At 44.8% G+C, this 27,345-nt stretch overlaps 1 protein-coding gene across 3 annotated transcripts in view; it reads left to right on the top strand.

Moving 5' to 3' along the window:
* Window positions 1-13,023: 13,023 nt before the first annotated feature.
* Window positions 13,024-27,345, top strand: part of ALKAL1 (ALK and LTK ligand 1) — a 68,182-nt gene continuing 53,860 nt past the window's right edge. The window contains exons 1-2 of one of the 3 annotated variants that reach the window (XM_084848079.1): window positions 13,024-13,237; window positions 13,784-14,182. In XM_084848079.1, coding sequence (XP_084704205.1) covers window positions 13,795-14,182 — 388 coding nt within the window. In that variant the 5' untranslated portion in view covers window positions 13,024-13,237; window positions 13,784-13,794. Of the gene's footprint in view, window positions 13,238-13,357; window positions 13,430-13,496; window positions 14,183-27,345 lie in introns of those variants that run through there. The other 2 variants (XM_084848081.1, XM_084848078.1) reach the window with 2 other exon arrangements.

Here is a 27,345-nt window from a genome sequence, read left to right on the forward strand (position 1 = left end):
AACATTATAGCTGCAGAGCCAACATTCAATGTGCCCCAACATTATCTGTAACTCATCTACCATAGCGGTATGGACAATTATTTACTTATTTCCTTTTTATTCTTCATTCTTTGCTCAATGTACGATTTGTGCATTGTTCTTTAATAAGAAAAATATACACTGTGTGTTTTTTTATTATACTGCGAGTCCTAGTATTAAGTTAGAGTATTAGGACTGCATTCCTAAACACACTGGTCCTGGTGCAGCTGAAGCATGCATGATCACAACTGTACCCTTATACAAATTTATTCAGAAGCAAGCCCCATCAGCTTCAATGGGGCTTACTCCCAGGTAAATGTGTAGGCTGCAATCCTACATACAACACTGTAATCCTATATACACTTACTAGGAGTAAACCCCATTGAACTCAATGGGGCTTATTTCTGAGTAGACAGGCATGGGATTGCACTGTAAATGTATTTAACAAAATAAAGAAAGGTTAAGAACTGGCAGATCTCACAGCGTCCTGCAGTGCACTTTTGACTCGTAGCTGTAAGGAGGTGGATTCTCAATAAAAGGCTTCCATCTGGTAAAGCAGAGATGGGCAGAAAGTAGATCTTTAGCTCCCAGTATTCTTGGCCACTGGCCATTCTGGTAGGGGCTTCTGAGAGTTAAAGTCCCAAATGTCTGGAGACCTACCTTCAGCCCACCCCTGTGGTAAAGGATGCTTAAGGCTTTACTTGATCCTCTGAGAGCCATGTTGGGATGGTTTGTTATTCCATAATTACTGCAAGCCACATCTTCAAATATCAAGATGAAACCACTGGAGAATTGAGGGATTCCTAGTGTTTAGCAAGTTTGGGTCAAGCCACTTTGAGCAAAAAGCATGGTATTTTTGAGTGAGATTTTTTCCCCACTGGATTTGCAAAAATATTCGGTAAAGATTCTGGCTGGTTTATTTGCTCTGTTGCTAGTGTCTTCAGTTCATCCCTTCCCAGCTCCCACCCAAAGTGTGCACAGTCTCACAGTGTCACTACATAAGGGAAAGGGTAATCATGGTATCAAAGCTCTTTAACATTTAGAATATGACCATTTATAGATACATATCACCTTCAAGGGCCTAAAGGGCCAATGACGTAAGACCTTTAAAACGGCTTTTTTTAGTTATGGTAGGATGATATACACAATGATATTCAAATAGGTTATCAGAACTCTTGAGTTATCATCAGTCAACTTAAGTTACAGTCCAAGTTTTGAAGCAGCAGGGTTGCCATGGGATAGTTTAATGTAACGTATAACTGGTAAAAAAAACCCCACCCCTCTTATTTTGAATAGAAATAGAAAGAAACGAACCCTCAGGTTCCACTAGGATATATGCTGCTCGTGATGAATAGTAGCATTAGAAGTAAAGTGGAATGCATGATGAATTTGAAATCATTTAGCTGGAGAATCGTTTGGTGTTCAAATTGCTGCTGTCCTATTAAAGCTTGACTATTGTCAATTTGTCAAATAGGCCCTTCTGTCTATAAAGTCCTTTGACTTCCTATGTGCAAATCAGGGGTGTTGCTAGGCACTTAAAAGATATGGGGCCCAACCCTATAGGAGACAGATCTGCGTAAAATCTACATATGCTACTTTATACCTATATATGCAAATTTAGAAATAATTACGTGGATTTATTTAAATTTCGCAGGAGGTAACACCACCAAATACTCTCAAATACAATAAGTTGCAACCTGCCCCAGATCATCTCAAACCAATTTAAAGGTTTTTTCCTAAGCTTAATTGCCATGCAAGGGAAAATTTTGTTGGGGGGTGTTGCAGCATGTGGGGAGGAGAATTAACTCTTTCCTCCCCAGCTGCAATTCCCCTTGGAAATTGCCCCACATGCTGCAACACTTTCTACTGTTCGTAATGGGCACACAGGGCTCTGTGGAGCAACACCCCTAATGCAGATGGTTGATAGTTTTCTTTATCAAAAGGATCAGTGAATGGTTTAGAAAGGGTAAGAAGAATGGAAAAATTGGGATGGGCAGGCTTTTGTGCCCCAAATTTTCATGCTCCATGCAAGCCTATGTAATCTCCACTGAACAAACTTGAGTAAACATGATTGCATGATAAGAGCAAGTTCTGTAAATGGATTGGGTTAGTGATAATGACCAAGTTATTAAGCAAAACCAATGACAGAAAAGGAATTGATAATTGTTGTTGTTTATTTGGTCAGTCGCTTCCGACTCTTCGTGACTTCATGGACCAGCCCACGCCAGAGCTTCCTGTCGGCCGTCGCCACCCCCAGCTCCCCCATGGTCGAACCCGTCACCTCCAGAATATCATCCATAATTGATAATAAAGGTTGACATTGTTGGCCTCATAATATTATGGGCACAAAATGCAGAGTTCAGATGATATGAAGTTAGTAAATTGGCTGCCTTAACTTCAAAGCATAAAAGAGCTTCAGCTATGAGGAGGTACCTAAATGCAGTAAGTCAGTCAGTAAATTTGCAATCTCCTTTCCATGGCAACCCCACCAGTCCCCCCCCAAATGCTATACAGAGAGCTAGGATGGGGTGAGCTGTGTGGGGCAGGATCCCAAAAATTGGGCAGAGGGACCTTCTGGAAGTGGAGCAGATTCTTGAGGAAGATTCTTGAAGAAGGCAGGTTCTGGATCCAATCCAATATTTTTATTTAACCTAGGCTTTCCTATATAGATAGATACTGATATAAATATAGATACACACACACACATGAAATTGTGTGCGGGGAAGCTCAGAGAAATATGTGTCAGGATAGTCTAGATAGAAAATTAAGTCTTGGAAGCACCAACGTTTTTTTTACAGAAGCAATTTTGCCAAAGTAAGTTAAATGTCTCCCATTCTTTATATCTAATTTAAGTTGCATCACTATGTCATTGAAGTTTACTTTTTAAAGTTGAGCAAATGATTTGGGAATACTAATGCTTAAATGTCACATTGTGATAAAAGTGAGATTTTGAATAGATACTTAAAATTTTAAAAATACAAATAATTTTACAAAAGATAATATTAATCTGAAACAACAGAAAAATATATAGAAAATATAAAAATTACTTAAAAGAATTTTCTGAGTATCATAGCTGTGAAATTTGATAAAGCTGAGAAATGTCATGCAGTTCTTCAACCACTAGCTTGCTCATGAACCATTTCTACATCTTTAATTAATATCAGTAGTAATTCCTTACAAACTCCACTTGCGTTTTCTTGGCTGCCATTTCCAAAATTAGAGAATCACATAGCATACCAAAAAGTTGATTTGAACAAGTCTGAAATATTATTGAAACTAAAATGCTCCTTGATCTCTTGTTGATATTTTAGTTGCAATAAATTGTTTTCCAAGTAAAATTTTACAAAATCTGCCATCTGAATTTTGGGAAGTATTCGAGGATTCAAAAACCATAATTTCAAAAGTGAATTCATACAAATGGGACTCCAAAAGTTGTGAAACCCAAGTTCAGGGTATGGGATGTAGAACATGAGTTTTCTGCATTTTTCTTTGTAATTTTTCAAAATGGTCATTTGATTAGGAATTCCGACAGGTTTTTCTATATGAATTCCAACTATATTAAGAACTATAAGAATATTATGTATTTTTTTTTCTATTGCTAGTCAGTAAATGGTATTTCTCCTTCATGGATCACTGCCTTGTTGTGGCGAAGGGGCTTGCATAACTCAGTGAAGCCATAAGCTATGCCGTGCAGGGCCACCCAAGACAGACAGGTCATGGCGGAGAGTTCTGACAAAATGTGGTCCACTGGAGAAGGAAATGGCAACTCACTCCAGTATACCTGCCAAGAAAACCCCATATCACAAGGCTAAAAGAGATGACGCCGGAAGCGGCTGGGCCAAAGCCAAAAGGACACTCAGCTGTGGATGTGTCTGGTGGTGAAAAGAAAATCTGATGCTGTAAAGAACAATATTGTTTAGGAACCTGGAATGTCAGATCAATGAATCAAGGTAAGCTGGAGGTGGTCAAACATGAGATGGCAACATTGAACATCGACACCTTGGGAATCAGTGAACTAAAATGGACAAGCATGGGCAAATTTAATTCAGGTGACCATCATATCTACTACTGTGGGCAAGAATCCCTTAGAAGAAATGGAGTAGCACTCATAGTCAACAAAAGGGTGGGAAAAGCAGTACTGGGGTACAATCTCAAAAACGATAGAATGATCTCAGTACGAATCCAAGGCAAACCATTCAACATCACATCATATTTTTACTGACTGTATAGAGCTTCTCCATCTTTGGCTGCAAAGGACATAATCAATCTGATTTCGATATTGACCATCTGGTGATGTCCATATGTAGAGTCGCCTCTGGTGCTGTTGGAAAAGAGTGTTTGCTATGATCAGCGTGTTCTCTTGGCAAAACTCTATTAGCCTTTGTCCTGCTTCATTTTGTACACCAAGGCCATGCTTGCCTGTTATCCCAGTGATTTCTTGACTTCCTACTTTAGCATTCCAATCCCCTATGATGAAGAGGACGTCTTTTTTTGGTGTTAGTTCTAGAAGGTGTTGTAGGTCTTCATAGAACCGATCAACCTCAGCTTCTTCGGCCTCAGTGGTTGGGGCATAGACTTGAATTACTGTGATGTTTCTGGGTTGTTGTTGTTTCTGGTTCTCTTCTAGAGTATCTCATTGATTTGCAACAGCTGATTTATGAAGACTGTGTCTATGTTCTTCACTTATTTCCTAACTACATCGTAGTGTCAGTTGGTGGGATTAAGCATCTGTCTCCACACTGCTCTTTCAGAGGTTTTTTTTTGCTGTGAAGTTCACCCTGGGATTCTTTTTGAGCAGATTAATAGGGGAGCCCTTTGCGGCTACTGCCAGATAGGGCCTGCAGCCTGGGCCTTAGGACAGGATTTCAACTCATCAAAAACTGTCTGGGATTAGGAAAACAGCCTCCTTCTCCCAAGTGCTGTCTGTGTGTCATTTTTTGAAATACATGCAGAAGACACATGGCTAAAAACTCTAAGCAGAGATAAGGCTTAGCACAATAACAGAAAATAAATCTCTAAAACCTCTTAGACTCTTGGACCCATTTTTTTAAAAAAATAGATAGGAAAAGGTATTTAAAGTGGCAGTTTAGGCTTTATACTTTTGTTAGCCAGTTCTTACTATATGATGGGCTGTGACTGCTACACTACCTAGCTTTTTTGGACCAGTCTTGAAGAGATGTTTCATCAAGTACTTAGTGCGCTGTTTTCATCCCATTGGCTTGACAGGGTATATGTAGCCAATATGAACAAGATTATGTAATTGCTGTCTAAATGGCAAGGGGAAAAAAGTCATTTTGAAGCCAATATGAACCAGGAAAAGGGGTGGGGGTAAATTAAGATTAAGATGAGATTAAGATTATCTTGTAAATTGCGTCACTATTTTCCTCAAGGAAAATCTGTGAACCCTGAATTCATTATATGGAGTGAATATTAGTTAAAGACAGTACATTATAAAGAAAATGGCATCCTTGAACAGTTGGTTTAGTTCACAGTGCACAAGACCCACAGAATCTAATACTTTACTCTGAAGAGTAAAGTATTAGATTGTTTCCCACCTCCTAGCTGAGCAGAGCAGAGCAGAGCAGAGCAGAGCAGAGGAAGCTGCTCCAGCTGGTCTAAGGACTATAGAAGCAAGCTAGCTCCCAGAGATCAAGTGATCAGAGTGAGCAAACAGGAGTTGGCCAGGGGAGTTGCAGTGGAAGATGAGACAAAGGAGACAAAGGCAAAGAGGTAAATGGGCTGGAGTAAGCCCAGGGGGCTGTTCTTTCCTTTCTGAGTGGCTGTGAGCTCACCAGGTGCTCCTGAGAGCTCCAATTGAATTGAAAGGGTATTGCCTGAGTACTCCCAGCAGCTGTGTAGGCAGGAAGTTTCAGTCTGTTTCCTGCCTCCTAGCAGAGCAGAGCAGAGGAAGCTGTTCTATAGAACTAGACTATAGAACTAGACTGGACTATAGAAGCAAGAAAGCTCCCAGAGAGCGAGTGATCAGAGCGAGCAAACAGGGACAGCAAACAGGAGTTGGCCAGGGAAGTTTGGCAGGGGAGGTCAAGGGGGAGGCCCGTGCGGAGGCCCCTAACATTTTTTAAAAAACATTTTTTATTTATTTTTCTTGTAGCACACACTTCCATACCAGTGGGACTCTGTTTTTAACCCCCGGTGAGTAGAGGACCAAGCACAGGCTACTCTAGAACAATCAGAAAGCTAGACACAAAAAGGGAAAAGAGACTATGGAAGGATAAGTGGTGCACTCCAGTGGTGGTGACCTGCATGGTGTGTGCAATGTTTGTTTTCTTGCCTGAGAACAATATGGCCTACACCTGCAACAAGTGCAAGTTGATCACACTGCTGGAAGAAAAAGTAAGAGGACTGGAGCAGCGACTGTTGACCTTCCAGGGAATAAAAGAACATGAAGAGTTCTTGGACAGAATGCCAGAACTACAGCCGCAAAGTGAAAAACAAAAGCTTGAAAAGCAACAGCAAGCTGAGGCAAGAAGAAACTGCTGAGGTGAGGAAAAATGCAGTAGAGGATACTCCTTGGAAAAGGGTGACAGGACCAGAAGAACTAGAAGCCACTCTGCACCAGTGGAAGCAGTGGAGCTGTGGAACTGTTTCCATGTTCTTGAGGATGAGACTGGAGGACAGCCTGCAGAGGAAGAATTACAGGGGAACCTGCATGAGGCTGAACATCAGTCAAGCAGAGGCGATGAAACCAAGGCCTACAACAAGAAGAGAAGAGTAGTAGTAGTGGGAGACTCCTTGCTACGTGGGATCGAAACCCAAGTATGTTGCGAAGACCCGTGGACTCGCCAAATCTGCTGTCTCCCGTGAGGATGGATTAGAGAGGTGACTGAAGGGTTGCCTGCACTCATAAAGCCCTCCTCCAGTCATCTGGCATTTCAGCCGTCCTCCATGATTTCTCAAAGAGAATCGACAACTCTGCAGAGCCACTGCCAATCAATGGTCTGACTCAATATAAGACAGCTTCCCATGTTCCTAAGAACATCAGAAGAGCCCTGCTGGATCAGAGCAGGGGTCCATCTAGTCCAGCATTCCGTTCGCACAGTGGCCAACCAGCTGTCGACCAGGAACCCACAAGCAGGTCACGAGTGCAACAGCACCCTCCCACCCATGTTCCCCAGCAATTGGTATACATAGGCTCACTACCTGTGGTATTGGAGGTAGCACATAGCCATCAGGAGTCAGGACTAGTAGCCTTTGATAGTCTTCTCCAATAACTTTTTTAGGTGTGGTGACCAGAACTAATGCACTCTACATGAGGGGACCACCTTTGAACACATTTCAGAAACTTCTGCTGGTTCAAAATGTAGCCAGTTTATGTATCTGGCATTATCCTGTATGAAGCCATCTTCACTCCAGGCTCAATTCAATTCTAGGATCAGGTTACCTCAAGAACTGTCATATGAACCTGCCTGAATGTTCAGATTGTTGGCAAAGCCTTGTCCTGTATTCTGCCACTTGCTGAAGGTGTGGTGGGAGCAGGAGAGAAGCAAAGTCTTACCTGTTACAACTCAAAGACTCTGGAATATCCTTTGAAAGGAGTTCCACCTGATCCCATCTTTACCCTGTCTTTAAGCATGGAGTGAAGATTTTATTTTAGCGATCTTTAGCTGATCTTATTTAAAGTGTCTTAACTGCTTGATGCATAGTTCTATTTTATTAGTACACAGGAAGCTGTCTTATCAGTATAAGGCAGTATCAGACGACTGGTCTATCAAGCTCACTATTGTCTACAGTAAAGGTGGCCAGATTCTGTATTCCCAGGGCTCACCCTGTTTTCCAGACAATCATCTAAAAACACATTTTTTCCACACAAAACTGACTTCCTCAAGGATGATTTGGCTCTAGGATAAGTGTGGTGCCACTCATATGTAAGAGCTCCACAGTTATGTTTATTTATTGATAACCATTTTTGCCCTGCTGCTCTTTGTAGAACACAATCAAAGCAAACTTGTATTTTTAATTCTTCATTTATGACATAACAACAAGTCAGGGGGCTGTAGCCCTGTGGTAAGGAACCTGCTTTCCATGCAGGTAGTCCCAGGTTCAATGCTGGGAGATGTAGGCCTTTTTCTGTTGAAACCTGCATATGATTGTGCCTTTAGTGCTTTTTAATTGACATTAGGATTACTCACACCCTTTCTTCTCCTTTCTAAAGTCTTTTGTTTAGATGTGGCAACTGTGGTAATCAATAGATGTGGCAACTATGGAGATTATTCTCAATATCTTCTTCAATAATCCTGTAGTCTGTCTGTCTTTCTGTCTGTCTGTCTCTCTCTGAATATGGGATATGGGTGGAACAGGTAAGAGGGCATTTGGGGGAATCTTAACAGTTTATGATGGGGCATGAAGGAGGAAGCATGCTGATGTTACATGTGGAGAATATGACAGTGTATTTTTTTACCAATCCTAACAATAAAATCCATGCAAATGCCTTCAATTTTCACTCTTCAAAGAGTGCAATCTAGTCCACACTTACTTGGGAATAGACCCTATCAGTCACTGTGGAAACTTACTCTCAAATAAATAAACATCTGTAGGATTAAGCTGTACAACGCTTTGATAAGCTTCAAATTGGTTTCTTATATTCCTCTTGACCGCAAGCCATACTGGAACAAGTACTTTTGCATCCTGAATAGAGAGCTGGGAAACTCATCTCCAATTACGGTTATATAGTAGGGATGTCAGAGGATTCTGCCACAGATCTCAGTGAGGCTGAATGCCAGTACATTCGGCCCCCCGAAATCCATGGCAGAACGAAGCCCCCCACCCCACCACCCCATGAAAGGCGCGCAAAACAGAGCACTTACCTGGTGCCATTCGTGCTGTTTTGCGAATGGCGGCCGCGTCTGCGGCCGCCATTCGCTTCAGCATTTTTGCATACTTACGTAGTACTTACGTACTTACGTAATACTTACGTAGCCTATCATGCCTAATGCAGGGATGCAAATGGCCATGATAGGCTACGTAAATATTTACATAGCCTAGAATGGCAAAAAAAGGGAACGCAGATGGCGGCAGGTACAGCGGCTGCCATTTGCGTTCCTGGTTTTTTTTGCCGTGATAGACTATGTAAATATTTATATAGCCTATCACGGCAAAAGGCAGGGGAGCAAATGGCGGCTGCTACGCCATTTGCACCCCTGTTTTTTTGCCGTGATAGGCTATGTAAATATTTACATAGCCTATCACGGCAAAAAAACAGGAACGCAAATGGCAGCCACTATAGCCACCACCATTTGCGTCCGCAGGCTCCGCATGCCTGTGAATGCACCCGGCCAGTGGCTCCATGGAGTTGCCGTGGAGCAGAGTCGGCCAGGTTAGGATTTCGGGGGGAGGTGCGGAGCGCCTCCCCCCCACTGTGAATCACCCCCTTCAAAAAGGTAAGTGACTTTCGCACATCCCTATTATCTGGGTCATCTTTCTTTACAATGGTGACGTCTTTCCCCACCCCAGGTTGTGTCTGCCTTTTTCATAACTCATGAAATATGAGTTCACCAAATTCATTTTTCATACCTTGCAGCATCATTCAATGCTTTTAGTATAATAATTGTATTTAGTAAATAAATATAATTATTTAATCCTCTCTGGCAGCTTTATTAGTCTTTATCTGCTCAATGACGTCTATGACTTTTGATGTTTCAATTAGGTTTGAGCCGGGGGGGGGGGGTCTTTTTGCATCTAGTTGCTTTAAAACACTGTCATCATCAGGGTCATCTCAAAACACAAGTTTTCTGTCCATGTTATGAATAGTTTTGTCACCTGCAATGGAAATTTCATACTATAGTTTATTTAAACATTTGTATTCCACCTTTATATCAAGATTTCAAAGTACCCTATAAATGAGAGCATTTAAAAACAACAATAAATTAGAGTGTTAGTCAATAGTCCTATAATATCCCACTTCTTTATTTGTAGCTACAACTTGAAGAGATCTTGAATAAACCCATACATTTCATTGTTTAGGGTGCAATCCTATGCATGTTTAGACAGGAAAAAAGTCCCACAACTCCCAGAATTCCCCAGCCATCATGGAGAAGGCATGGCTGGCTGGTGAATGCTGGGAGTTATAGGCCTTTTTCCTGTCTAAACATGCATAGGATTGCATCTTAGGGTGCAAGCCTATGGGGATAAGTGTCTGCCTCCAAACTCAGAGGCCACCACCTATCCAATGCAGGGCAAGAGAAGCACGGAGGGGATCATTCCCTCTGTGCTTCCCCTGCTCTGCATTTGCGGCTAGACAGCCGATTATGCTATCAAGATCTATTTGAATCACAACTATATTCTTTTTTTGTTTTGGAATCACATTAAGGCAGTGGAGGCTAGTGGTTCTGATATCAGTGGAGCACCTTGGATAGCTCCTTTAGAGTGCTGACTGGTTTTGACTGAAACCCAGAGCGGAATTAGAGCCCCACTGACATTGGAGCCACCAGCCTCCACTGCATTAAGGACTTTGCCCCATATTCTCTTGCAACAGTGGGCGTTTCCTGATGAAGGGCACCTAGCGCTGCCACTCAGAACCCACTGTGCACCTATTCCATCTTTCTCTCCTTAACAGATTTTCTGTGGTAAGGAAAAAGATGGAAGAAGCAGCAGGAAAATACAGGAAGGTTACAAGTGGAAGACAATGTCTCGTCCCCTGTGAAATCCCATAAATGAGGTAGGGTGATGGCATTACAAAGGCCTCATCTGGAACCACCCAGTGAGTACTTCTGAGTAGACATGCATAAGATTGTGCTAGAAGGATTTTTTTGGGGGGAGGATCATAACCATACTCCTTTGTGGAACCTCATTAGAGACTTTGGCTCCCAAGCTGTCTTGCAATAGTAAGGACAACAGTCTGAAAGCTATCCCCCCCCCCACGTGCACACACACACGCGCGCGCGCACACACACACACACTTCATTTTCAACATGGTGTGATGTCAGTTCATCCCATTCTGTACTTAAAAATATTTCAATTTCCTCTGGAAAACATGTCTAATTATATTTAAAGCCCTCTGAGTTTCAATGGGTTTAAAGTCCTCTTTATTCTCTGTTGAAGGGTGGCCATGTATGCCCCCCCCCCTTCTGTCTTTGTCCTACACCAAGCAAACTATCATGACTGTGGGAATAAATGATTATTGGTAGGATACAATACTGTTTTATTTGTCTTACCTGTGGAATCAGTTCCCACAGCCTTCCTCCAAACTTTTAACATGCTGTATCTTCTGTTTCACAGAGTTTAAGCCCCCCCCCCGCCCCCTTACGCCACCTCCCTCCCAAGATTAATTCCGTGGTGAGCAATTTAGACACAACCTGTTCTTTGAAGCGGAGGAGGTCTGTCTCCCTTCATTCGCTCCTAGGACCAGGAGAAAAACTAATTTTCTTGCGGTGCATCCCTCGCCCTCCCCCAGCCCCTCCACAAAGACATCAATACCAGGGAATCCCACTAACATAAGAAAGACAGAAAGAACGAAGAAAGAAAACCCGCAGATATACGAGCCTGGAACATCCCCCTAATCTGTGTGACAATCTAATTTCACAAGTAGCTGAGAGAGTCATCTCAATTGATGGCTCTGAATTGGCATCCTCGGGGGGACAAGTGGGGAGGAGGAAGTATGTCAGGGGGAGAAAGGGGGGGCGGGAAGACCCTCGTTGAGCCGCAGAAGAATGATTAAGAGAGGGCTTCGTCGCCTGCCACCCACCTAAGTCGATAACACTCCAACGGACGGGCGGAGGGGGGCTATATAAGCCAGGTGTATGGCTGCGGATTGCGCCGGCTGCTCCGCCTGCTCCGGGACCGGATTTTGACGGATTGCGGACCGATCTCCAGCGGAGAAGGCAGCACGAGACCTGCACGGAGAAGCAACTTTGGCTTGGCACGGTAAAACTAAAAAAAAATAATTAAAAAATCCTTTCCTCGCCATCCTCTGTTGGAAAGCGGACTATTATTGTTGTTGTTATTATTGCCTAGCCACTCTCTCGGTTCTATGAATGTCCGGCGGCTCTTTAAATGTTACAGCTGGGTAGGTGGGGGGGCGGCGGCGGGTTTTTGCTACTATTGCTTGTTTTGTTTTTATCTGTGTCATATTATTGCTTGGGATTAAGCAGGAAGCCCCCTTCGCGGAAATGAACGAACAGCCAGCTCTGATCCCAGTGTCTGCACGTGCCGAGGACAGAGATGGGTGTGGGGGAGTTTTAAATCTTTGGAGGCTCTGCAAGGCGCGTCGGTAGATCTTTCCCTACTAGATCCTCCTCCCACCGTTAACAACATCCACACAACTCTTTGGGCGAAAGGGCTTTGAAAGAGGTCCCGAAGTGGGTCTGCGAATAACCGCATTAATTTTCTTCCCCTCTCAATCCCAATTGTTCACAGTAGTTGGAGTAGTTTACTCAAGGGTATTATGTACCGAGTTTGGGAGCTCTTAGCCCATCGAGATTGGTTTTCAAACACCTTTTTTAAACGTGCGCTTCCCAATCTAAGCAGATGGGGGGGGGGGACATTAAAAAGAAAAAAAGAATTTCCCTGCTGGGCACCAAAAATGGGAAGAACGCAGAAGATTTTAGTGAGGTGTGTGGGGGGGTGTGACTTTGGCCTCAACACAATTCTGGAGAGAGGCTGTTATTTTATTTTATTTTTTTTAAAGATCTGAAAAGAGATTACAAAATAAAAAATAGAAGGGCAGGTCGCCTCCAGACCCTGGCACCAAATTTTAAATGACATCCTACAAAACAATCTAAAAAAATAAAATAAAAAATCCCCACCTGCTGGGCTTGAGGACTTAACCCGGCGGTGATGTAAACTTCGAAATCCTGTGCGTCCCGCAAACAAACTGTTCCAATTGGTTTTTATTATAACATATTGTGATAGGAAAGCCTTGCGTTTAAATGCACGAAACTCCGCTAGCGGGAAATGTCGCGGTGTGCGCGCAGCATGAACAACTGCACGCCCCCCCCCCCCCCCGGAAACTGAAGCAACGAGTAGAGATCCCGGTCTGGTCCTTTCCATACACACTTCTGAGCAGCATCCGGGTTGTGTAGTATATATCCTCCTGTCCTCCTTTGGGGGAGAGCGAGCGGGAGAGGGACACCCCCGCCTCGCCCCGCGAATTGATGTCCAGCTCGAAGTGAAAGGTTGTCCGTCGAGCGCCGTAAAGCCGGGAGCGCTTGGGAAAGAAAGCCAGGCGGATCCCCGCCCCCCGCCGCCGCCCCTGGATTGTAATGTGCGCTGCCCGCTTAATACCCTTCCCGGAAGACGCGCCCACAGACGCGCCCTCGAGGGGTCTGGGGTCCCGGGGCGAAGCTGCCGCGGCGGCCGGGGGGCGGGGTCGCCGCGCGCCCTCGCTCCCTCGCCCTTCACTCCCTCGCTCCGGGCACGGGCGGAAAGCGCCGCCTCGCCAGCCCCCGAGCTGCGGGCACGTTGGCACCACGCGCGCCTGCCGAAGGGGCCGCCGCAGCCGGCCAGGCGGAGCCGGGCGCGCCGCTGCCGACGGACGCGCGGCGCAGGCGGCGGCCCAGCGCCCCGCTTTCGTCCGGGCGGCGGCGGCGGCGGCAGCGGCACGTGCCTTCGCCGCCCGGCAGCGGCCAGTCCCGCGCGGGGCGCCGAGGTCCGCGAGCGGCCGAGCGGCGCCCCGTCTTCGGGCGCCGTCCGCCGCGTCGCCGCCCTCCTCGGCTCGGCGGCCCGGCTGCGGGGCGAGGCCCGGCCTCGGCATGAGGAGAGCGCCGCGGGCGGGCAGGGGCTGACCGCCGCCCCCTTCCTCTTCTCCCAGGAGGCCGAGAGATGCGAGGGGCCGAGAGATGCCGCCGCCGCCGCCGCGCGCTGCCCGCCCTCCTCTTCTTCCTGCTCTGCACTTCGGCGCGGCCCGCCCGGGCCGCCGGCGCCGCCGCCGGGAGCGCGGCCGGAGACCTCGAGATCTCGGCGGGGGACAGGAAGGCGCTGCTCGACCTCTTGCTCAGAGTCCTCGGGGACGGCGGCGGCAGCAGCCGCCGCCGCCAGGAGCCTCCCCGCCTCGTGGGGGCGGAACGGGTCGTCGCGCGGCGCTACACCCTCGGCGGCGCCCCGCACCCCTCGCCGGCTGTGGATCAAGAGGCCAGAATGGCCTCCTCTTCTTCCACGGAGCGAGTTGCTGGGCCCGGGCCCAGGGTCTTCACCTCTGCCAGGCACTCAGGTAAGGAGACAACAGCCTCCCCCTTTTCTATCCCTTTCCCCCCGTTTCCTCTCCCGCCCCGGTTGCAGCCAGATCTCTGAAAGGCAAAACCCAGCAGAGCCTCGAGTCCTCGTGGACCTCCTCAGATGCGTGGAGTGTTATGGCCACCTGCTGGGGTGGGAACCCTGTGGCCCTTGTTGGACTCCAACTCGCATCATCCCTCACCTTTGGGGCCGGTGCAGCTGGAGTCCAACAACATCTGGAGGACCAGAGGTCCCAGCCCTGCCCCAAAGTCTGGATTTCAGGCAGATTTGAGCCTCAGGAGGGCTCGAGTCAGTTCCCTGTCCGTCAGGATGCTCACCTCCTGGAAGCAACGGTGGCGGTTTCACTTGCCCTCCTGATCCCCCTTAGCTCTGCCTAAGGAGGAGGATTTACAATGCTGCCTCCGCCACCAACCCTTAAATCATCACGGCGATCCTCTTCGCCTTTTTCGTCAGAACTCCGGAGGAAGGTTTTACATGCCGCTTGACTTTGATATCGGAGGCATCTTGAGAAGTGGAGCGCTTCAAGCTGCGCCGTAGGCTAATGACTTGGATGCGAGTTCCACTGAAATCAATCATGTTTCCTAACTTACTTCCAAACGATTGTTTATTATAAGTAGGATCTGGATGTTAAAAAATGCTGCGCTTCCAAAGTGTTTGTCTACAAACTCAAGCAGCTGGCTTTTAAGCCCTTTAAAAGCAAGCTAACCTGTTGCTTTGACATTTGCTTGCTGTACCCTCTTGCTTAGGCGCATGCTGTTGCTGTGGTGTGGCTGCTCCTCGTTGCACAATCCAGGCAATGCGCTAGGGATGAAACTGACCAGCCTTACTTCTCTGGCTGCTCTCCACCTTCCAGGTTTCGTTGTGTCTAGAATCAGGCACGGTGTTGATCGTCAGCAGATCGTCTCCCTGCCTTTCCCTGCCTTGGTCATCGTGTTCTGGATAAACAAGCCTCATTCACTTTCAGGTCCTCCTGTCTCAGCCTTTAATTGCTACAGGTTTCCTGAGGGTAAGAGCCTCAAGCCACCCACATCCCAGGCATTATGTGTATGTAAAGCAAAGCAGTCTGAAGAGGTGGCAGTCAGACACTTTTAAAATCCTGTTGCAGTTGAAAGCAAAGGGGAAATCTTCACATTTTTTGTTCTCTACGGCTCTGTTTTACATGTCTTTTTGTGGAGGAGTCTAGATCTTATTTTAAGAGGAGAAAGGGAAGAAGTCTGGTAGTTAGTCTGCTATCTGATTTTGACACCCTCGTGACCCTCCCCCATTTTTGAAGGCTTGGCAAAATATTAACATATCACCCCCATTTTGCTTCTGGCAGCACATCAGTCGGGAAGAGACAATCTGTTGTCCAGAAAGGGGCTGCTCATACCAGACCACTCTGGTTGCTCATTTCTGTATATGTATAGTTATTTAGAAAGGGGGAAAGCCCTTTCTAAACAACTGTAGAAAATTAGTAACTGCTTTGAAGACCAGATGAAGGTTACACTAACCCACCAGTGTGCCATCATGATTAAAGGGAGTGCCCCTTTAGTTAAGGTGAGTCTCAGAAAGTCGCACCATTATAAGCCTCAAATTTCTACTGCTTATAAAAGTGACACCATTTAGCTAATAATATGAAACTTGACATCCATGATCTACCCAATGAGGTCTACAGTTGTGCAAAGTTTCAAAGTGATCTGATAAACCTGCCACAAGTGCTGCAATTTAAAAAGTGCTGAAAATTGACATGTGTACTTTTTACTCCAAACTGCAGCTTGGCATATCATGTATTTATTTCACTTTTTTGTAGAAACTACTGATGTATTTTATCCAGCTTTGTCAAAGAGATGTGCCTTTCATTGGTTTGATGAAGTTTTGAGCAGTGGTTCAAAAGTTACCAAGTTTTTTATGCCCCATAGCAACAACTGCTGGCAAAGTTATGTCGGGGATGCTCATTTTCACTCTGAAGCTAGAATGCTGCCAGTACTCCAGAGTTTTGAGAGGAACTTCAGTGTTCCTGTCAGCATTCTGATAGTGGGGGAGGAACTCAGCAGGAACTGAGACCAGAGTGAGGTAATTTTGAAGGCTAAGGTAATCATACTCACTGATTGATAGATCACTGGTGAAGAGGGAATAGGGAGGAAAAGGAAAAGGGTATGCTGGAATCCTTTGCAGGCTTACTCAGAAGTAAGCCTTTCTGAACATAGAGGGGCATATCCATTTACACACATGTGCCCAGCTAACGATGTGTGTGTATGTTTCAGAATCATTCCATATGTTGGAAATAGTGCAAGGCAATTGTATTAGTATTATGCCACTGCTAATAATTTTGATAAAGTGCAAGAAGGAGATGCTGGTGAATGAAGAGTTATATTCATAGGAGGGGCCATCTGCCTCTTAAAGGCAGTGTGGGAAGAAGAACCCTTTGTTGTTGCTCTCTGTTACTGTTAGGATGGCCGATTGAAGTCAAGAGACTCTAGGAATGAATTTAATCTCCACTGTTTCATACTCAAATAGGTAGCTTAAATTCATTCCTATCACACTGTGCCTATTCTGAGTGGAAGTCAAGTACCACTTCTGAATCTCTGTTTCATCAGGATCCTGAATTCTAAGAGTGACATGGGAGAGATGTCCAAACACGGAGGGATCATCTTGATTTTTTTAGCCTGGGTTCCATTTGACTTATCTATACTTCTCAAGGGAAGGGGTGCAAGGGATGGAATTCTGCCTGCTGAGCTTCTGCCTCATTATGTGGTGGTACATGCCACACAACCTGGCAACAAGGTTTATATTACACTTGCCTAATCAAAAAAATCTTTTGTGAGACAGAAGATCAGAAGATGTTTAGATAGTCAGACAGGTGGCAAGTGGCACCTGCTGACTGGCCTGGCAGACTAAACACTGGAGGGAGGAGAAGGGAAAGGAAACTAAAATCTTGATGTAGGCCATAGAATCATAGAATAGTAGGGTTGGAAGGGGCCTACAAGACCATCGAGTCCAACCCCCTGCTCAATGCAGGAATCTGACAGATGGCTGTCCAGCTTCATCTTGAATGCCTCCAGTGTGGGAGAGCCCCCCACCTCCCTAGGTAATTGGTTCCATTGTCATATTGCTCTAAAAGGGAGTTTTTCCTGATGTTCAGCCAGAATCTGGCTTCCTGTCACTTGAGCCCATTATTCTGTGTCCTGCACTCTGGGATGATCGAGAAGAGATGCTGGCCTTCCTCTCTGTGACAACCTTTCAAGTACTTGAAGAGCGCTATCATATCTCCCCTCAATCTTTCTTCTCAAGGCTAAACATGCCCTGTTGTTTCAGTCTCTCTTCACAGGGCTTTGTTTCCAGTTCCCTGATCATCTTCGTTGCCCTCCTCTGAACCCTCTCCAGTTTGTCTGCATCCTTCTTAAAATGGGCCATACTTGGAAGTCCTATGCCTCTGGAAATAGGGAGGGGAGGCTGGAACTACAGCTGCTATAAACTGTAGTCCTGTGCAGGTTACTCTGAAGTAAGCTTTATTGACAGGGCTGGACAAGTTCCCAGAGCTTCCTGGAGCCAACTCCCATCCCATATTTTCTTACTCTAATATAAGTTGGATTTCATTTAATGGGATAAATGAAATAGGATAAAAGTGAAGCCTCACCCTTGATTAGTGAAACAGTAAGGCTCAGATGAGTCATAAGGCAATATAGGAGTACGACAAGGTGGGACATCTTTGCTGGTCCCAGGCACTCCATTCTCCCCATCTGGATTTGGGCCTGAAAGACCAAGGAAAAGTGTGGGTGCATGGAGAGTAAGCTGTAAGCAAGCACAATTTGTGACATTGCATAACATTATCACTGATCATGAGGCACAACAGTTAAAGCATTAGCCTTAGCTTCCAATTTCCTGACTTTGTGGAACTTGAGCCAACATGAGATAGTCTTAACTCTGGTCTTAAACCAGCAGGTGTTTTTTTTAAAAAAATAATGAAATATATTTATCTCCTCTTTGTTTTCATGTAAATGTTGCTGGGAGTAGAGGGTGATGGCTAGCAAATAAAAGAGGCACAGTGTTCAGAAAGTTAGATGTATCTAACTTTCACCAGCAGAGAGGGAATGATTCTAACTCAAGAAGAAGGTAGGGCCCAGCCAGCTCAGTCCCCTAAAATGATATAAGGCAACCGTGCCCTATCAATCAGCCATACTTTAGATTAGTGCCAGAGGCACAAAATGTGCCACAGACATAAAACAAGAACTTGAAATACACACAGAACCAATAACTAAAGCACATAATGTCATCCACATGCAAGTAACCGCCTCCATACAATATGCATGTGCGTAGCATATTATTAGGGAATTAATTAAACCTTTGTTAAAGGGCTAATTTTTCTGTCCTGCAAAAATTATCCCTTTTACAAATGTAGTATGCTAGTGAGAATGAGATTAGATCCAAGGACAGTGAGTGAATAATTGACAGAGAATTGAGTAAAAAAAGATATAGAACAGAAGATCAGTCAAGAAAAGTAAACTAAGGAGCCACAAGCTACAGGTCACTTTCACACACAAGCATTTGATCAAGGAATTAAGCATGTAAATCTAGAGGCAGGATTCTTAGAGCCTAGTGAATCTGCCTGAACGTTTCATTTCATTACCTGAACATTTTAACAGAGGTCTCACCAACTAAATTTTGTCTCCTTCAACCCATGCAAAAACACTAGCACTCAACTACAATATTCCTGTAAAAATAATGAAGCCAGGAATGATTTAAAATGCAAACACATGCTTTATTACCAGTAATATTGAGGAAGATCCATAGAAACTAGGGAAGGGAAAGTTAATGTTTTTAAAACTGTCTAATGTGATCCTTAATTAATCTGCCCTGATACTGTCAGTTTATAGAGTGGCTGACGCATCCAAGCCACGTGATTTTACCAAAAAAAGGTAAACAAATGTCCTTCAATCCAGGCTTTTAAAGCTCTAACTCAGGGGTGGGCAACTTGTGACCCTCCAGGTGTTTTGGCCTACAACTACCAGCATACCTCCCATTGGCTACGCTGATTAGGGTGGATGGGAGTTGTAGGCCAAACCATCTGGAGGGCCACAAGTTGCCCACCCCTGCCTGGGGATTCCAAAAGAGCATCAGGCTATCCTAAGCCAGAACCTTCTTCCATTCAGGCCCTCAAACTTCCATTTGCTTCTCCGACCCCCCTACCCAGGACATCTGGGAAAGGGGAAGAATCCCAGCAGGGCAGGCTAATGGGAAATGGAGTCCCTGACTCACATTTCCATTAGAGCCTCCTTCTATCCTCTAGAAACAACAGTTATAATTAACAAAATGCGTACAAATTGATTTTTTTTTTCAAGAATGGCACCCCTCTCTAACAGAGAAAGTATGGAGTTAATTTTTCTAAATATTTTATTGTTTTTCTATTAACCTAACACAAGTAAAAGGTTAAATACTGAGACTCCTACAATAATAAAAAACAAAGTAGGCTTATCCTTCAAAATAATATCATTTTACACACAGTTATTGTGAATGGGAGCTGCGAAAAGGGCAGGGTGGAGGGAGCCTAGGTCACATTTAGAAGGACTCGCTGGAGACTCAGGGATGTGTGGAATGGAAGCAGAGAACCCACGAATGTCAGTTCAGCACTTAAAACCCTGAGGATCACCTTGTTAAGTGGGCAGTATTGTCCCCTTTTTCCGACCCGTCACTGTCAAATGGTTCACAAATTAGCCTATATGCAGTCTCATCTCATCAATGTCCTTGTATTGAGAGCTTCAGCTATTGGGAGGGATAGAAATGAAATCAACCAATCAGTAAAATTGGGAGGGATAGAAATGAAATCAATCAATCAATAAAATTGCATGTTTCATACTGCAGTTTGTGCCCCTTGACAGCTGAAACATACAAGGATATTGACAAGGCAAGGCTACACATATCTGACAGCAGCACATATGCACTCGTGCAATTGTGAAAAACTTGGGGGGAAATGAATACATTTGTGCACATTTCTGCCCCCCCCCCCAATAATTAAAAATATATATTACAGCCCCATTTGTGCAAATGTAAAGGGCTGTAAGATAAAAAAGGCATTGGCGAATGAGTGACAGCTCCTCCAGAGTGCTGTTTGGGCATTGGTGGAGGGGCTGTCACTGTTGAGGGAGGCTTGAGGGTGGGTGCAGTCAGGAAGAGTGGCTCTGAACCCGGTCACCACAACCCATTATGTCTTTGCCAGGATGGGATGACACGCCAACCCATTGTGGGTGAAATAATACCTAGAACAAGCCATCGTTGCCAGGGTGGCTTCTTGGGCAAAAGTGGTCCAGGTACTGATGACATGACAACCCACTGTGGCTTGTTACCCACAGTGGATTGGGGTGTCATGTGAACCCAGTCTTTGTGTTCTTTCTGTCTTTTTTCTGAGATAGGGCTGCATTTAGCGGGTTGTAGCAATATTAGTCTAAATTAAGTTCCATTCATTTCAGTGGGTTTACTCTAAGTGGGACCAACATTGGATGCAACATATAGCACCTCAGACAGTAACAAACTGTCTTTTTTTTTTTTAGCACATTCACTGAATGAGCATGGCATAAAGAAACACTGAATTTTGACTAGTATATGTGAGTTATTACAATTGAGATCAGAAGCAATTATTTTATAGCAATGTACTTATTTTGTATGTAGAGATTTCTGGCTGGATGCTGAACTATGATTTAGAGCAATTTGGTATGATGTTGACTAAGTCATTAAACCATTGGGCCTTTCAGAGTCTTTTGTCTATGAAAAACTGAGTATATTGTTGCAATCTGCATCCTTTTCCAAACAAACAAAAGACTTTGAAAATAGTTTATTTGTTATGGTAATAGCTCATAGTTATTGTGCTCTTCTCTGCTGACAGTGGAGCTTGGAACACATTAGAATGAATTTGGATTTGGAGCAGTCAATCCAAGTGGCATTTTCATATTATATTTATATGTTTTTTACATGATCCATGTGAGTCAAGGTTCAAGAAATGCTGTGAGTGCAGTCTATGTTCTAAGAACCAATAATATCTGTTAACCAAAAGAGAGAACTCTATGGCCCAGTATCAGTAGAAGAATATTGAATAGTGTACAGGACAATTAGGCCACTGGTACCACCTTTCAAGTAAATTCCATTATAAACAGTTTATCATGCTTTAAAGATGGTGGAAGGGCACAGTGGATTTTTCTTCAGGATTTCAAATTCCATTAATACGTTACTTTATTATGCTTTGTTATATATGTATTACACTAGATTTCTAATTTTATTGAATTTAACTTCAGGATTCTTCTGGGATTTTATTGATCTCATGCCTTCATTTTAAACATTAAAATCCACTGGACCCCTTTGCAATATAGTACAGATTAGAAGAGCCTATAGTAAAATATTATGAGTTCCATAAACCTCAAACTACTATTGGCTCTTGAATAGTCATCACAAGTTTATCTTGAAGTTTCAAGGTAAATTCTGTGATGATTATTCAAGAGTAGGGATGCTGGAGAAATCCTCATTCAAATGAGTTCAGATTTCTATTAATCCGACCTGCGAATTCCACGGCAGACCAGCTTTTCCCAAATCATGTGGATTCTGTGGACTTGCAGACTGTTGTTTACTTTTGGAGGGATTTGCACAAATTCACACTTGCACTAATGTGCACTTGCGCATGTGAAACAAAATTCTCATGCATCCCTTAAAAAAAAATCTGATTCTGTCAATAAGCAGATGACGGAATGAAAGTCACCCAACAATCCATGAAACACAGACGGAATGGATTTAACAAAATCCACATATACCTATTAAAGAGTCAGTAGTTTAAAGATAAACTCCAGTCAAACCCATAACCTGTAATTTATGTGCTATAGCTATGTTCTCCCAACTAATTCTCTGTGAAAGAATGAAAGGGAAAGCTTTTCTGATCTCTTAGATTTAGTGGTGTTCACTGTGGATGGTTTGCTGATAAATCTTTACACAGGGCCAATGCAGACAAACCCCACTGTGTGACAAAGTATTACATTCCATACTGCTGCAGCTACACAGTCATCAAAAATTGATTATTTTTCCTACCATGGCATGAATGCATGTTTACGGACGATTGACATGCAAGCACTTTTTTTTCAGCGCCTTATGTCCATTGCATGGGCCACCAAAACATGGGAGCCTTTGTATAATGGAATTTTTAAAAAGCTGTGATGCACGAAAGGTTTGTCATATCAGCCCCTGGAGAAGAAAAACCCCATCTTAACAACAGCAGCAATACTTTATAAAGCAGAATGAATATCACTGGAGAACACAGTTTTTCTCTGTAATAATAAAAGAGGATTTGTGTCTGTCTGTCCATCACCTCCATAGCTCCAAGACTGTGAAACCTTGACACTTGAAACTTGCATGCATACTAAGGGGACTCTAAGGGTGTTCATCTTGAAGATATTTTGTTTTTAAAATACATTAATTAAATTTAATTACTTTAAATATGTCCATGTAGTTGAAGCCTGCAGTACATTTTCAGCTACTAGGGCCAGGCATCCCTAACCAGTGCATAGTTTTGTAGTCACTTCAGTTTGAAGCAAGGGGGAGATTAGTAGGCCAAGGTACACAGTTACAGCCCTGTCCTCTCTGCCTGCTTTGGGGCAGCCCCTCCTCAGGGGAATGGTGTGGACAGATCCCACCTAAAGGGGTCACGGGGTGCACCTGGCAGGGACCATGCTTAAGGGTGTCAGTAGGCATAGCTTCACTCACACTGGGCGGGCACAATGTGTCCAGCTCTCTGACTACTGCATAGGTTTGCTTGAAGACTTTGCTGTATCAAACTAAGGGCTATTTAGTAGGCCAAGGCACAGAGGTACATGCCTCCTCCCTCCCCCCTGCTCTGAGGCAACCTCCTACTTCAGGAGAATAGATTGGGAAGACCGCTCGGGGGCCTATGGGGGTGCACTGTGGCAGGGGATATGTACAATATCATGTACTCTGTGGCTTTACTCAGACAGGGTGGGCACAATGTGACAGCTGCATACGTTTGCTTGCAGCTTTCGCTATATCACATATAGGGATGTACGAAAGTTCCGCCACGGATCTCGGGAAGGCCAAATCCCAGAGCATTTGGCCCCCTGAAATCAGTGGCAGAACGGCTCTCCCCCCCGCCCCCCCCCCGGGACGGGACTTACCTTGGGCGGATCTTCCTGGTGGCGGCGGCGGCTCCAGCGGCGGCTCCGGCGGTGGTTCGGCGGCGGCGGCCAGTCTTCCGACCAGCTGCCACAGCCGCCATTTCCAGGTTAAAAAAAAAAAAAAACATGTGATAGGCTACGGAAAGATTTACAGAGCCTATCATGGCTAGATTTTAAAAAAACACCGTGAAAGGCTACGTAAATCTTTACATAGCCTATCGTGGCTGACTTAAAACAACAACAACAACGCACGTACGCAAATGGCGGCGGCCATGGCTGCCGCCATTTGCTTTCCTTATTTTCACTGTCTTAGTCTACGTAAATGTTTACGTAGACTAAGACGTGCCAAATGAGGAACGCAAATGGCGGTGCCATTTGTGTACACACGGGGTTTTTTGGTTTTTTTGTTTGAATCAGCCGTGATAGGCTACATAAACATTTACGTAGCCTATCACAGCTGACTGCAGGGACGCAAATGGCGGCGGCTACGGCCGCCGCCATTTGTGTCCCTGCTAGCCAGTGGCCTGATGTCCGGCTGCTGGTGGAGCTGGCCGGCGGCTCCGCAGAATCGCTGCGGAGCACAGCCGGCTGGCCAGGATTCCGGGAGGGGGGGAGGAATGGAGCACCTCCCCCCCCCAGCCAGGATTCCGGGGGGAGGGACGGAACGCCTTCCCCCCAACCATAAACATAATCTGCGAAAGGTTAGTGATTTTCATACATCCCTAATCACGTAAGGGCTATTCCCACTGGTGTGAAGCTGAGTCTGTTTCCTCATAGGAAATAAAAGTAAAACATGGTAAGCTAGCTGTTCCCTCACAAGCTCATATTGGCCAACATACTCTTACCTAAACAATGGCTTTTGCTTGCACAATTCACTTGTTGCTCCTGCTGTCCTCTGATTGTATAAGAATTTAGGGATGTCAGAGAATTTTGCCACGAATCTCGGGGAGGCCGAACGCCAGCGCATTCGGCCCCCCGAAATCGGTGGCGAAATGGTCTGCCCCCCCCGCCCGCCCCCGGGATGGGACTTACCTTGTGCGAATGTCCCTTGTGGCTGCCGTTTGGCGGCGGCGGCTGCGGCGGCCGGCTTCCGACCAGCTGCCGCCGCCGCCATTTCCAAGTTAAAAAACAAAAAACAAAAAAGTGTGATAGGCTACGTAAAGATTTACGTAGCCTATCACGGCTAGATTTTTAAAAAATACTGTGATAGGCTACATAAATGTTTACGTAGCCTATCATGGCTGAGTTAAAACAAAAACAAAAAACGCGCGTACGCAAATGGCGGCGCCCATGGGCGCCACCATTTGCGTCCCTTATTTTGGCACGTCTAGTCTACGTAAACATTTACATAGACTACGGCGAAAATAAGGGGAACGCAAATAGCGTAGACGCTACGCTATTTGCGTTCCCCTTATTTTCGCCGTAGTCTACGTAAATGTTTACGTAGACTAGACGTGCCAAAATAAGGAACACAAATGGCGGCGCCCATAGGCGCCGCCATATGTGTATGCGCGGTGTTTTTTTAAAAAACTCAGCCATGATAGGCTACATAAACATTTACGTAGCCTATCACGGCTGACTGCAGGGAAGCAAACGGCGGCGGCTACAGCCGCCACCATTTGCAGTCCCGTCAGGACAAGATTCGCGGCAGGAGGGACGGGGCACCTCCCCCGGCCAGAATTTCGGGGGGGAGGGACGGGGCGCCTCCCCCCCTGGCCAGAATTTCGGGGGGAGGGATGTAGCGCCTCCCCCCCCCCCACGAATCAACTTTCGTAAAAGGTAAGGGACTTTAGTACATCCCTATAAAATATTCTAATAGCCACATGTAACAAAATCCTTGGTTCTCAATAAAAAGAGTGTCTTGTGGCACTTTTAAGACTAACAATGTTAGTCTTAGTCGAGAGCCAGCGTGATGTAAAGGTGAGAGTGTTGGACTGGGAGTTGGGAGATCCAGATTCTAGTCCCCACTCGGCCATGGAAGCTCACTGGATGACTTTGGGCCAGTCACAGACTCTCAGCCCAACCTACCTCACAGGGTTGTTGATGTGAGGCTAAAATGGAGAGGAGGAGGAGGAGGATAATGTAAATTGTCTTAGGTTCCTTGCAAGAGGAAAAAAGGTGGGATATAAATGCAATAAATAAATAAAATAAATACATTATCAGATACACATTTGTGGATGAGAGCCCAGTTCATCAGATACAACATTTCATCATGCAACTTTTGGTGGACTGTAGTGCATAAAATCTTGTGCTGTGATCCCATATAAGTCTACTTAGAAGTAAGTTCCATAAAGTTCAATGGGCCTTACTCCCTAGTAAGTGGATACAGGATTGCAGTCTTTATGCTTTAGTCTTTAATGTGCCATTTCACCAAATTGTCTCCTCTCACCACTTACAATATTTACATTTTGAATAATTTCCTTTTCATAGCATGAGTTTGGTGTTCATGGAGTCCTCTGAACCTGATGTTTCAGCATCATTATGAGACTTTGCACTGGTGAGATGCTGTTTTCAGTGACTGGTTCATAGACCATGCAGAATACATTACTGACAACTTCTTATCTGCTGCATTAATTATGTTCATAATTTTGGTTTACTTTGTCACAGTCAGCCCTCAGGCTATGCCATATTCTTTACCTTTCTTGTATCCACTCTTTAATGGAGAGGCAAGAGAGCATCTACATTAAAATATTGTGTCTGTACAGTGGGAACATTATTTCAAGAGGCTGGTCTGCAACTGAAATTATAGATAGTGCTCTGCTCTCAGTTATTGAATTATTGAAAATATACAGTGTAAAGTCAAAAAGACAGTTCATTTTGGGGGGCACATGACTATGAACAGCGTTATGTTTGGTTGTTTTACCACATGGAGCAGCAGTGTTAATGATTCAGGGATTTCCAGTTTTAGCCCTTGCCGCTCCTGACATATTCTGTATTACTTCTGCTAGGAAGTGCAAAGTGATAGACGATAATGTAATTGTACATTTCAAGGAAAGGATCCTTAGCTTAGTGTTAGAGCATGTGTTTTTTTCATGTAGAAGGCCCTGGTTTTAACCTGTGGAATCTCCAATTTAAGAGAATAATATTTAGCAGAGTCTTTAGCTGAACCTAGCAGCATAGGTCCATTGGTCAGACTGAGTATAAGGCAGCTTTGTATGTTCACAGTAAGACCATAAGCTGTTCACACTTGGTGTATGTGAAGCATATGAGCAGCTTTCCCCAACCTGGTGCCCTCCACTTGCATTGGACTACAACACCCATAAGTGGCTGGGGAATTCTGGGAGTTGTAGTCCAACACATCTGGAGGGTGCCAGGTTGGGTAAGGCTGCATAAAACGTTTAGACATTGCTTTGGAAAGGGACAAAGTAGAACAATGGCAATATACTCACCATGTGCAAAGGTTAGATGCTGTAAAGGTCTCAAAGTCACTTTGGTTGAAGGTTACTTCAAGCTGTGAATGAAAGGAAATCCTGTAAATGTATGATAGATAATAAACTGAGTGAAGTGATGTGTTCATTTACAGAAGTTGCTGGCCCACATCATTTTTCACTGGCTTGGCTGGCTGGCTGGCTGAATTTGTGGCCTAAAGCGGGGCAAGGAGGGAAAACCAACTTTTATAAATTGTCTTAGTTACCTGGAGCAGATTCTTACTCGCCACCATTTGTATGTCTGAAATAACCGCATCTCGTATATAACAATTATCTATTATGCGTAGACTGGTTAATGGCATATTGTCATTCAGACAGTGGGATACGGTCATCTCTGGATATAAACTCTATAGAAAGGACAGGGAAGGTGTACTTCCCTGGGGAAGTACTCCCCGTTCTGGGGGAGGTGTTGCCTTGTACGTCAAAGAGGGCATAGTGTTGAGTGGACTTGAACACCTAAAAGGGATAGGCTTTTCCACAGAAGCACTGTGGGTGACAATACCAGGCTCCAAAACTAATTTAGTGCTAGAAACATGCTATCATCCCCCAGACCAGAATGCTCAGAGTGACCT

Source organism: Heloderma suspectum, chromosome 4, assembly GCF_057233095.1.
Source record: "Heloderma suspectum isolate Gila_16-S chromosome 4, 16-S_ref, whole genome shotgun sequence".
Lineage (NCBI taxonomy): Eukaryota > Metazoa > Chordata > Lepidosauria > Squamata > Helodermatidae > Heloderma > Heloderma suspectum.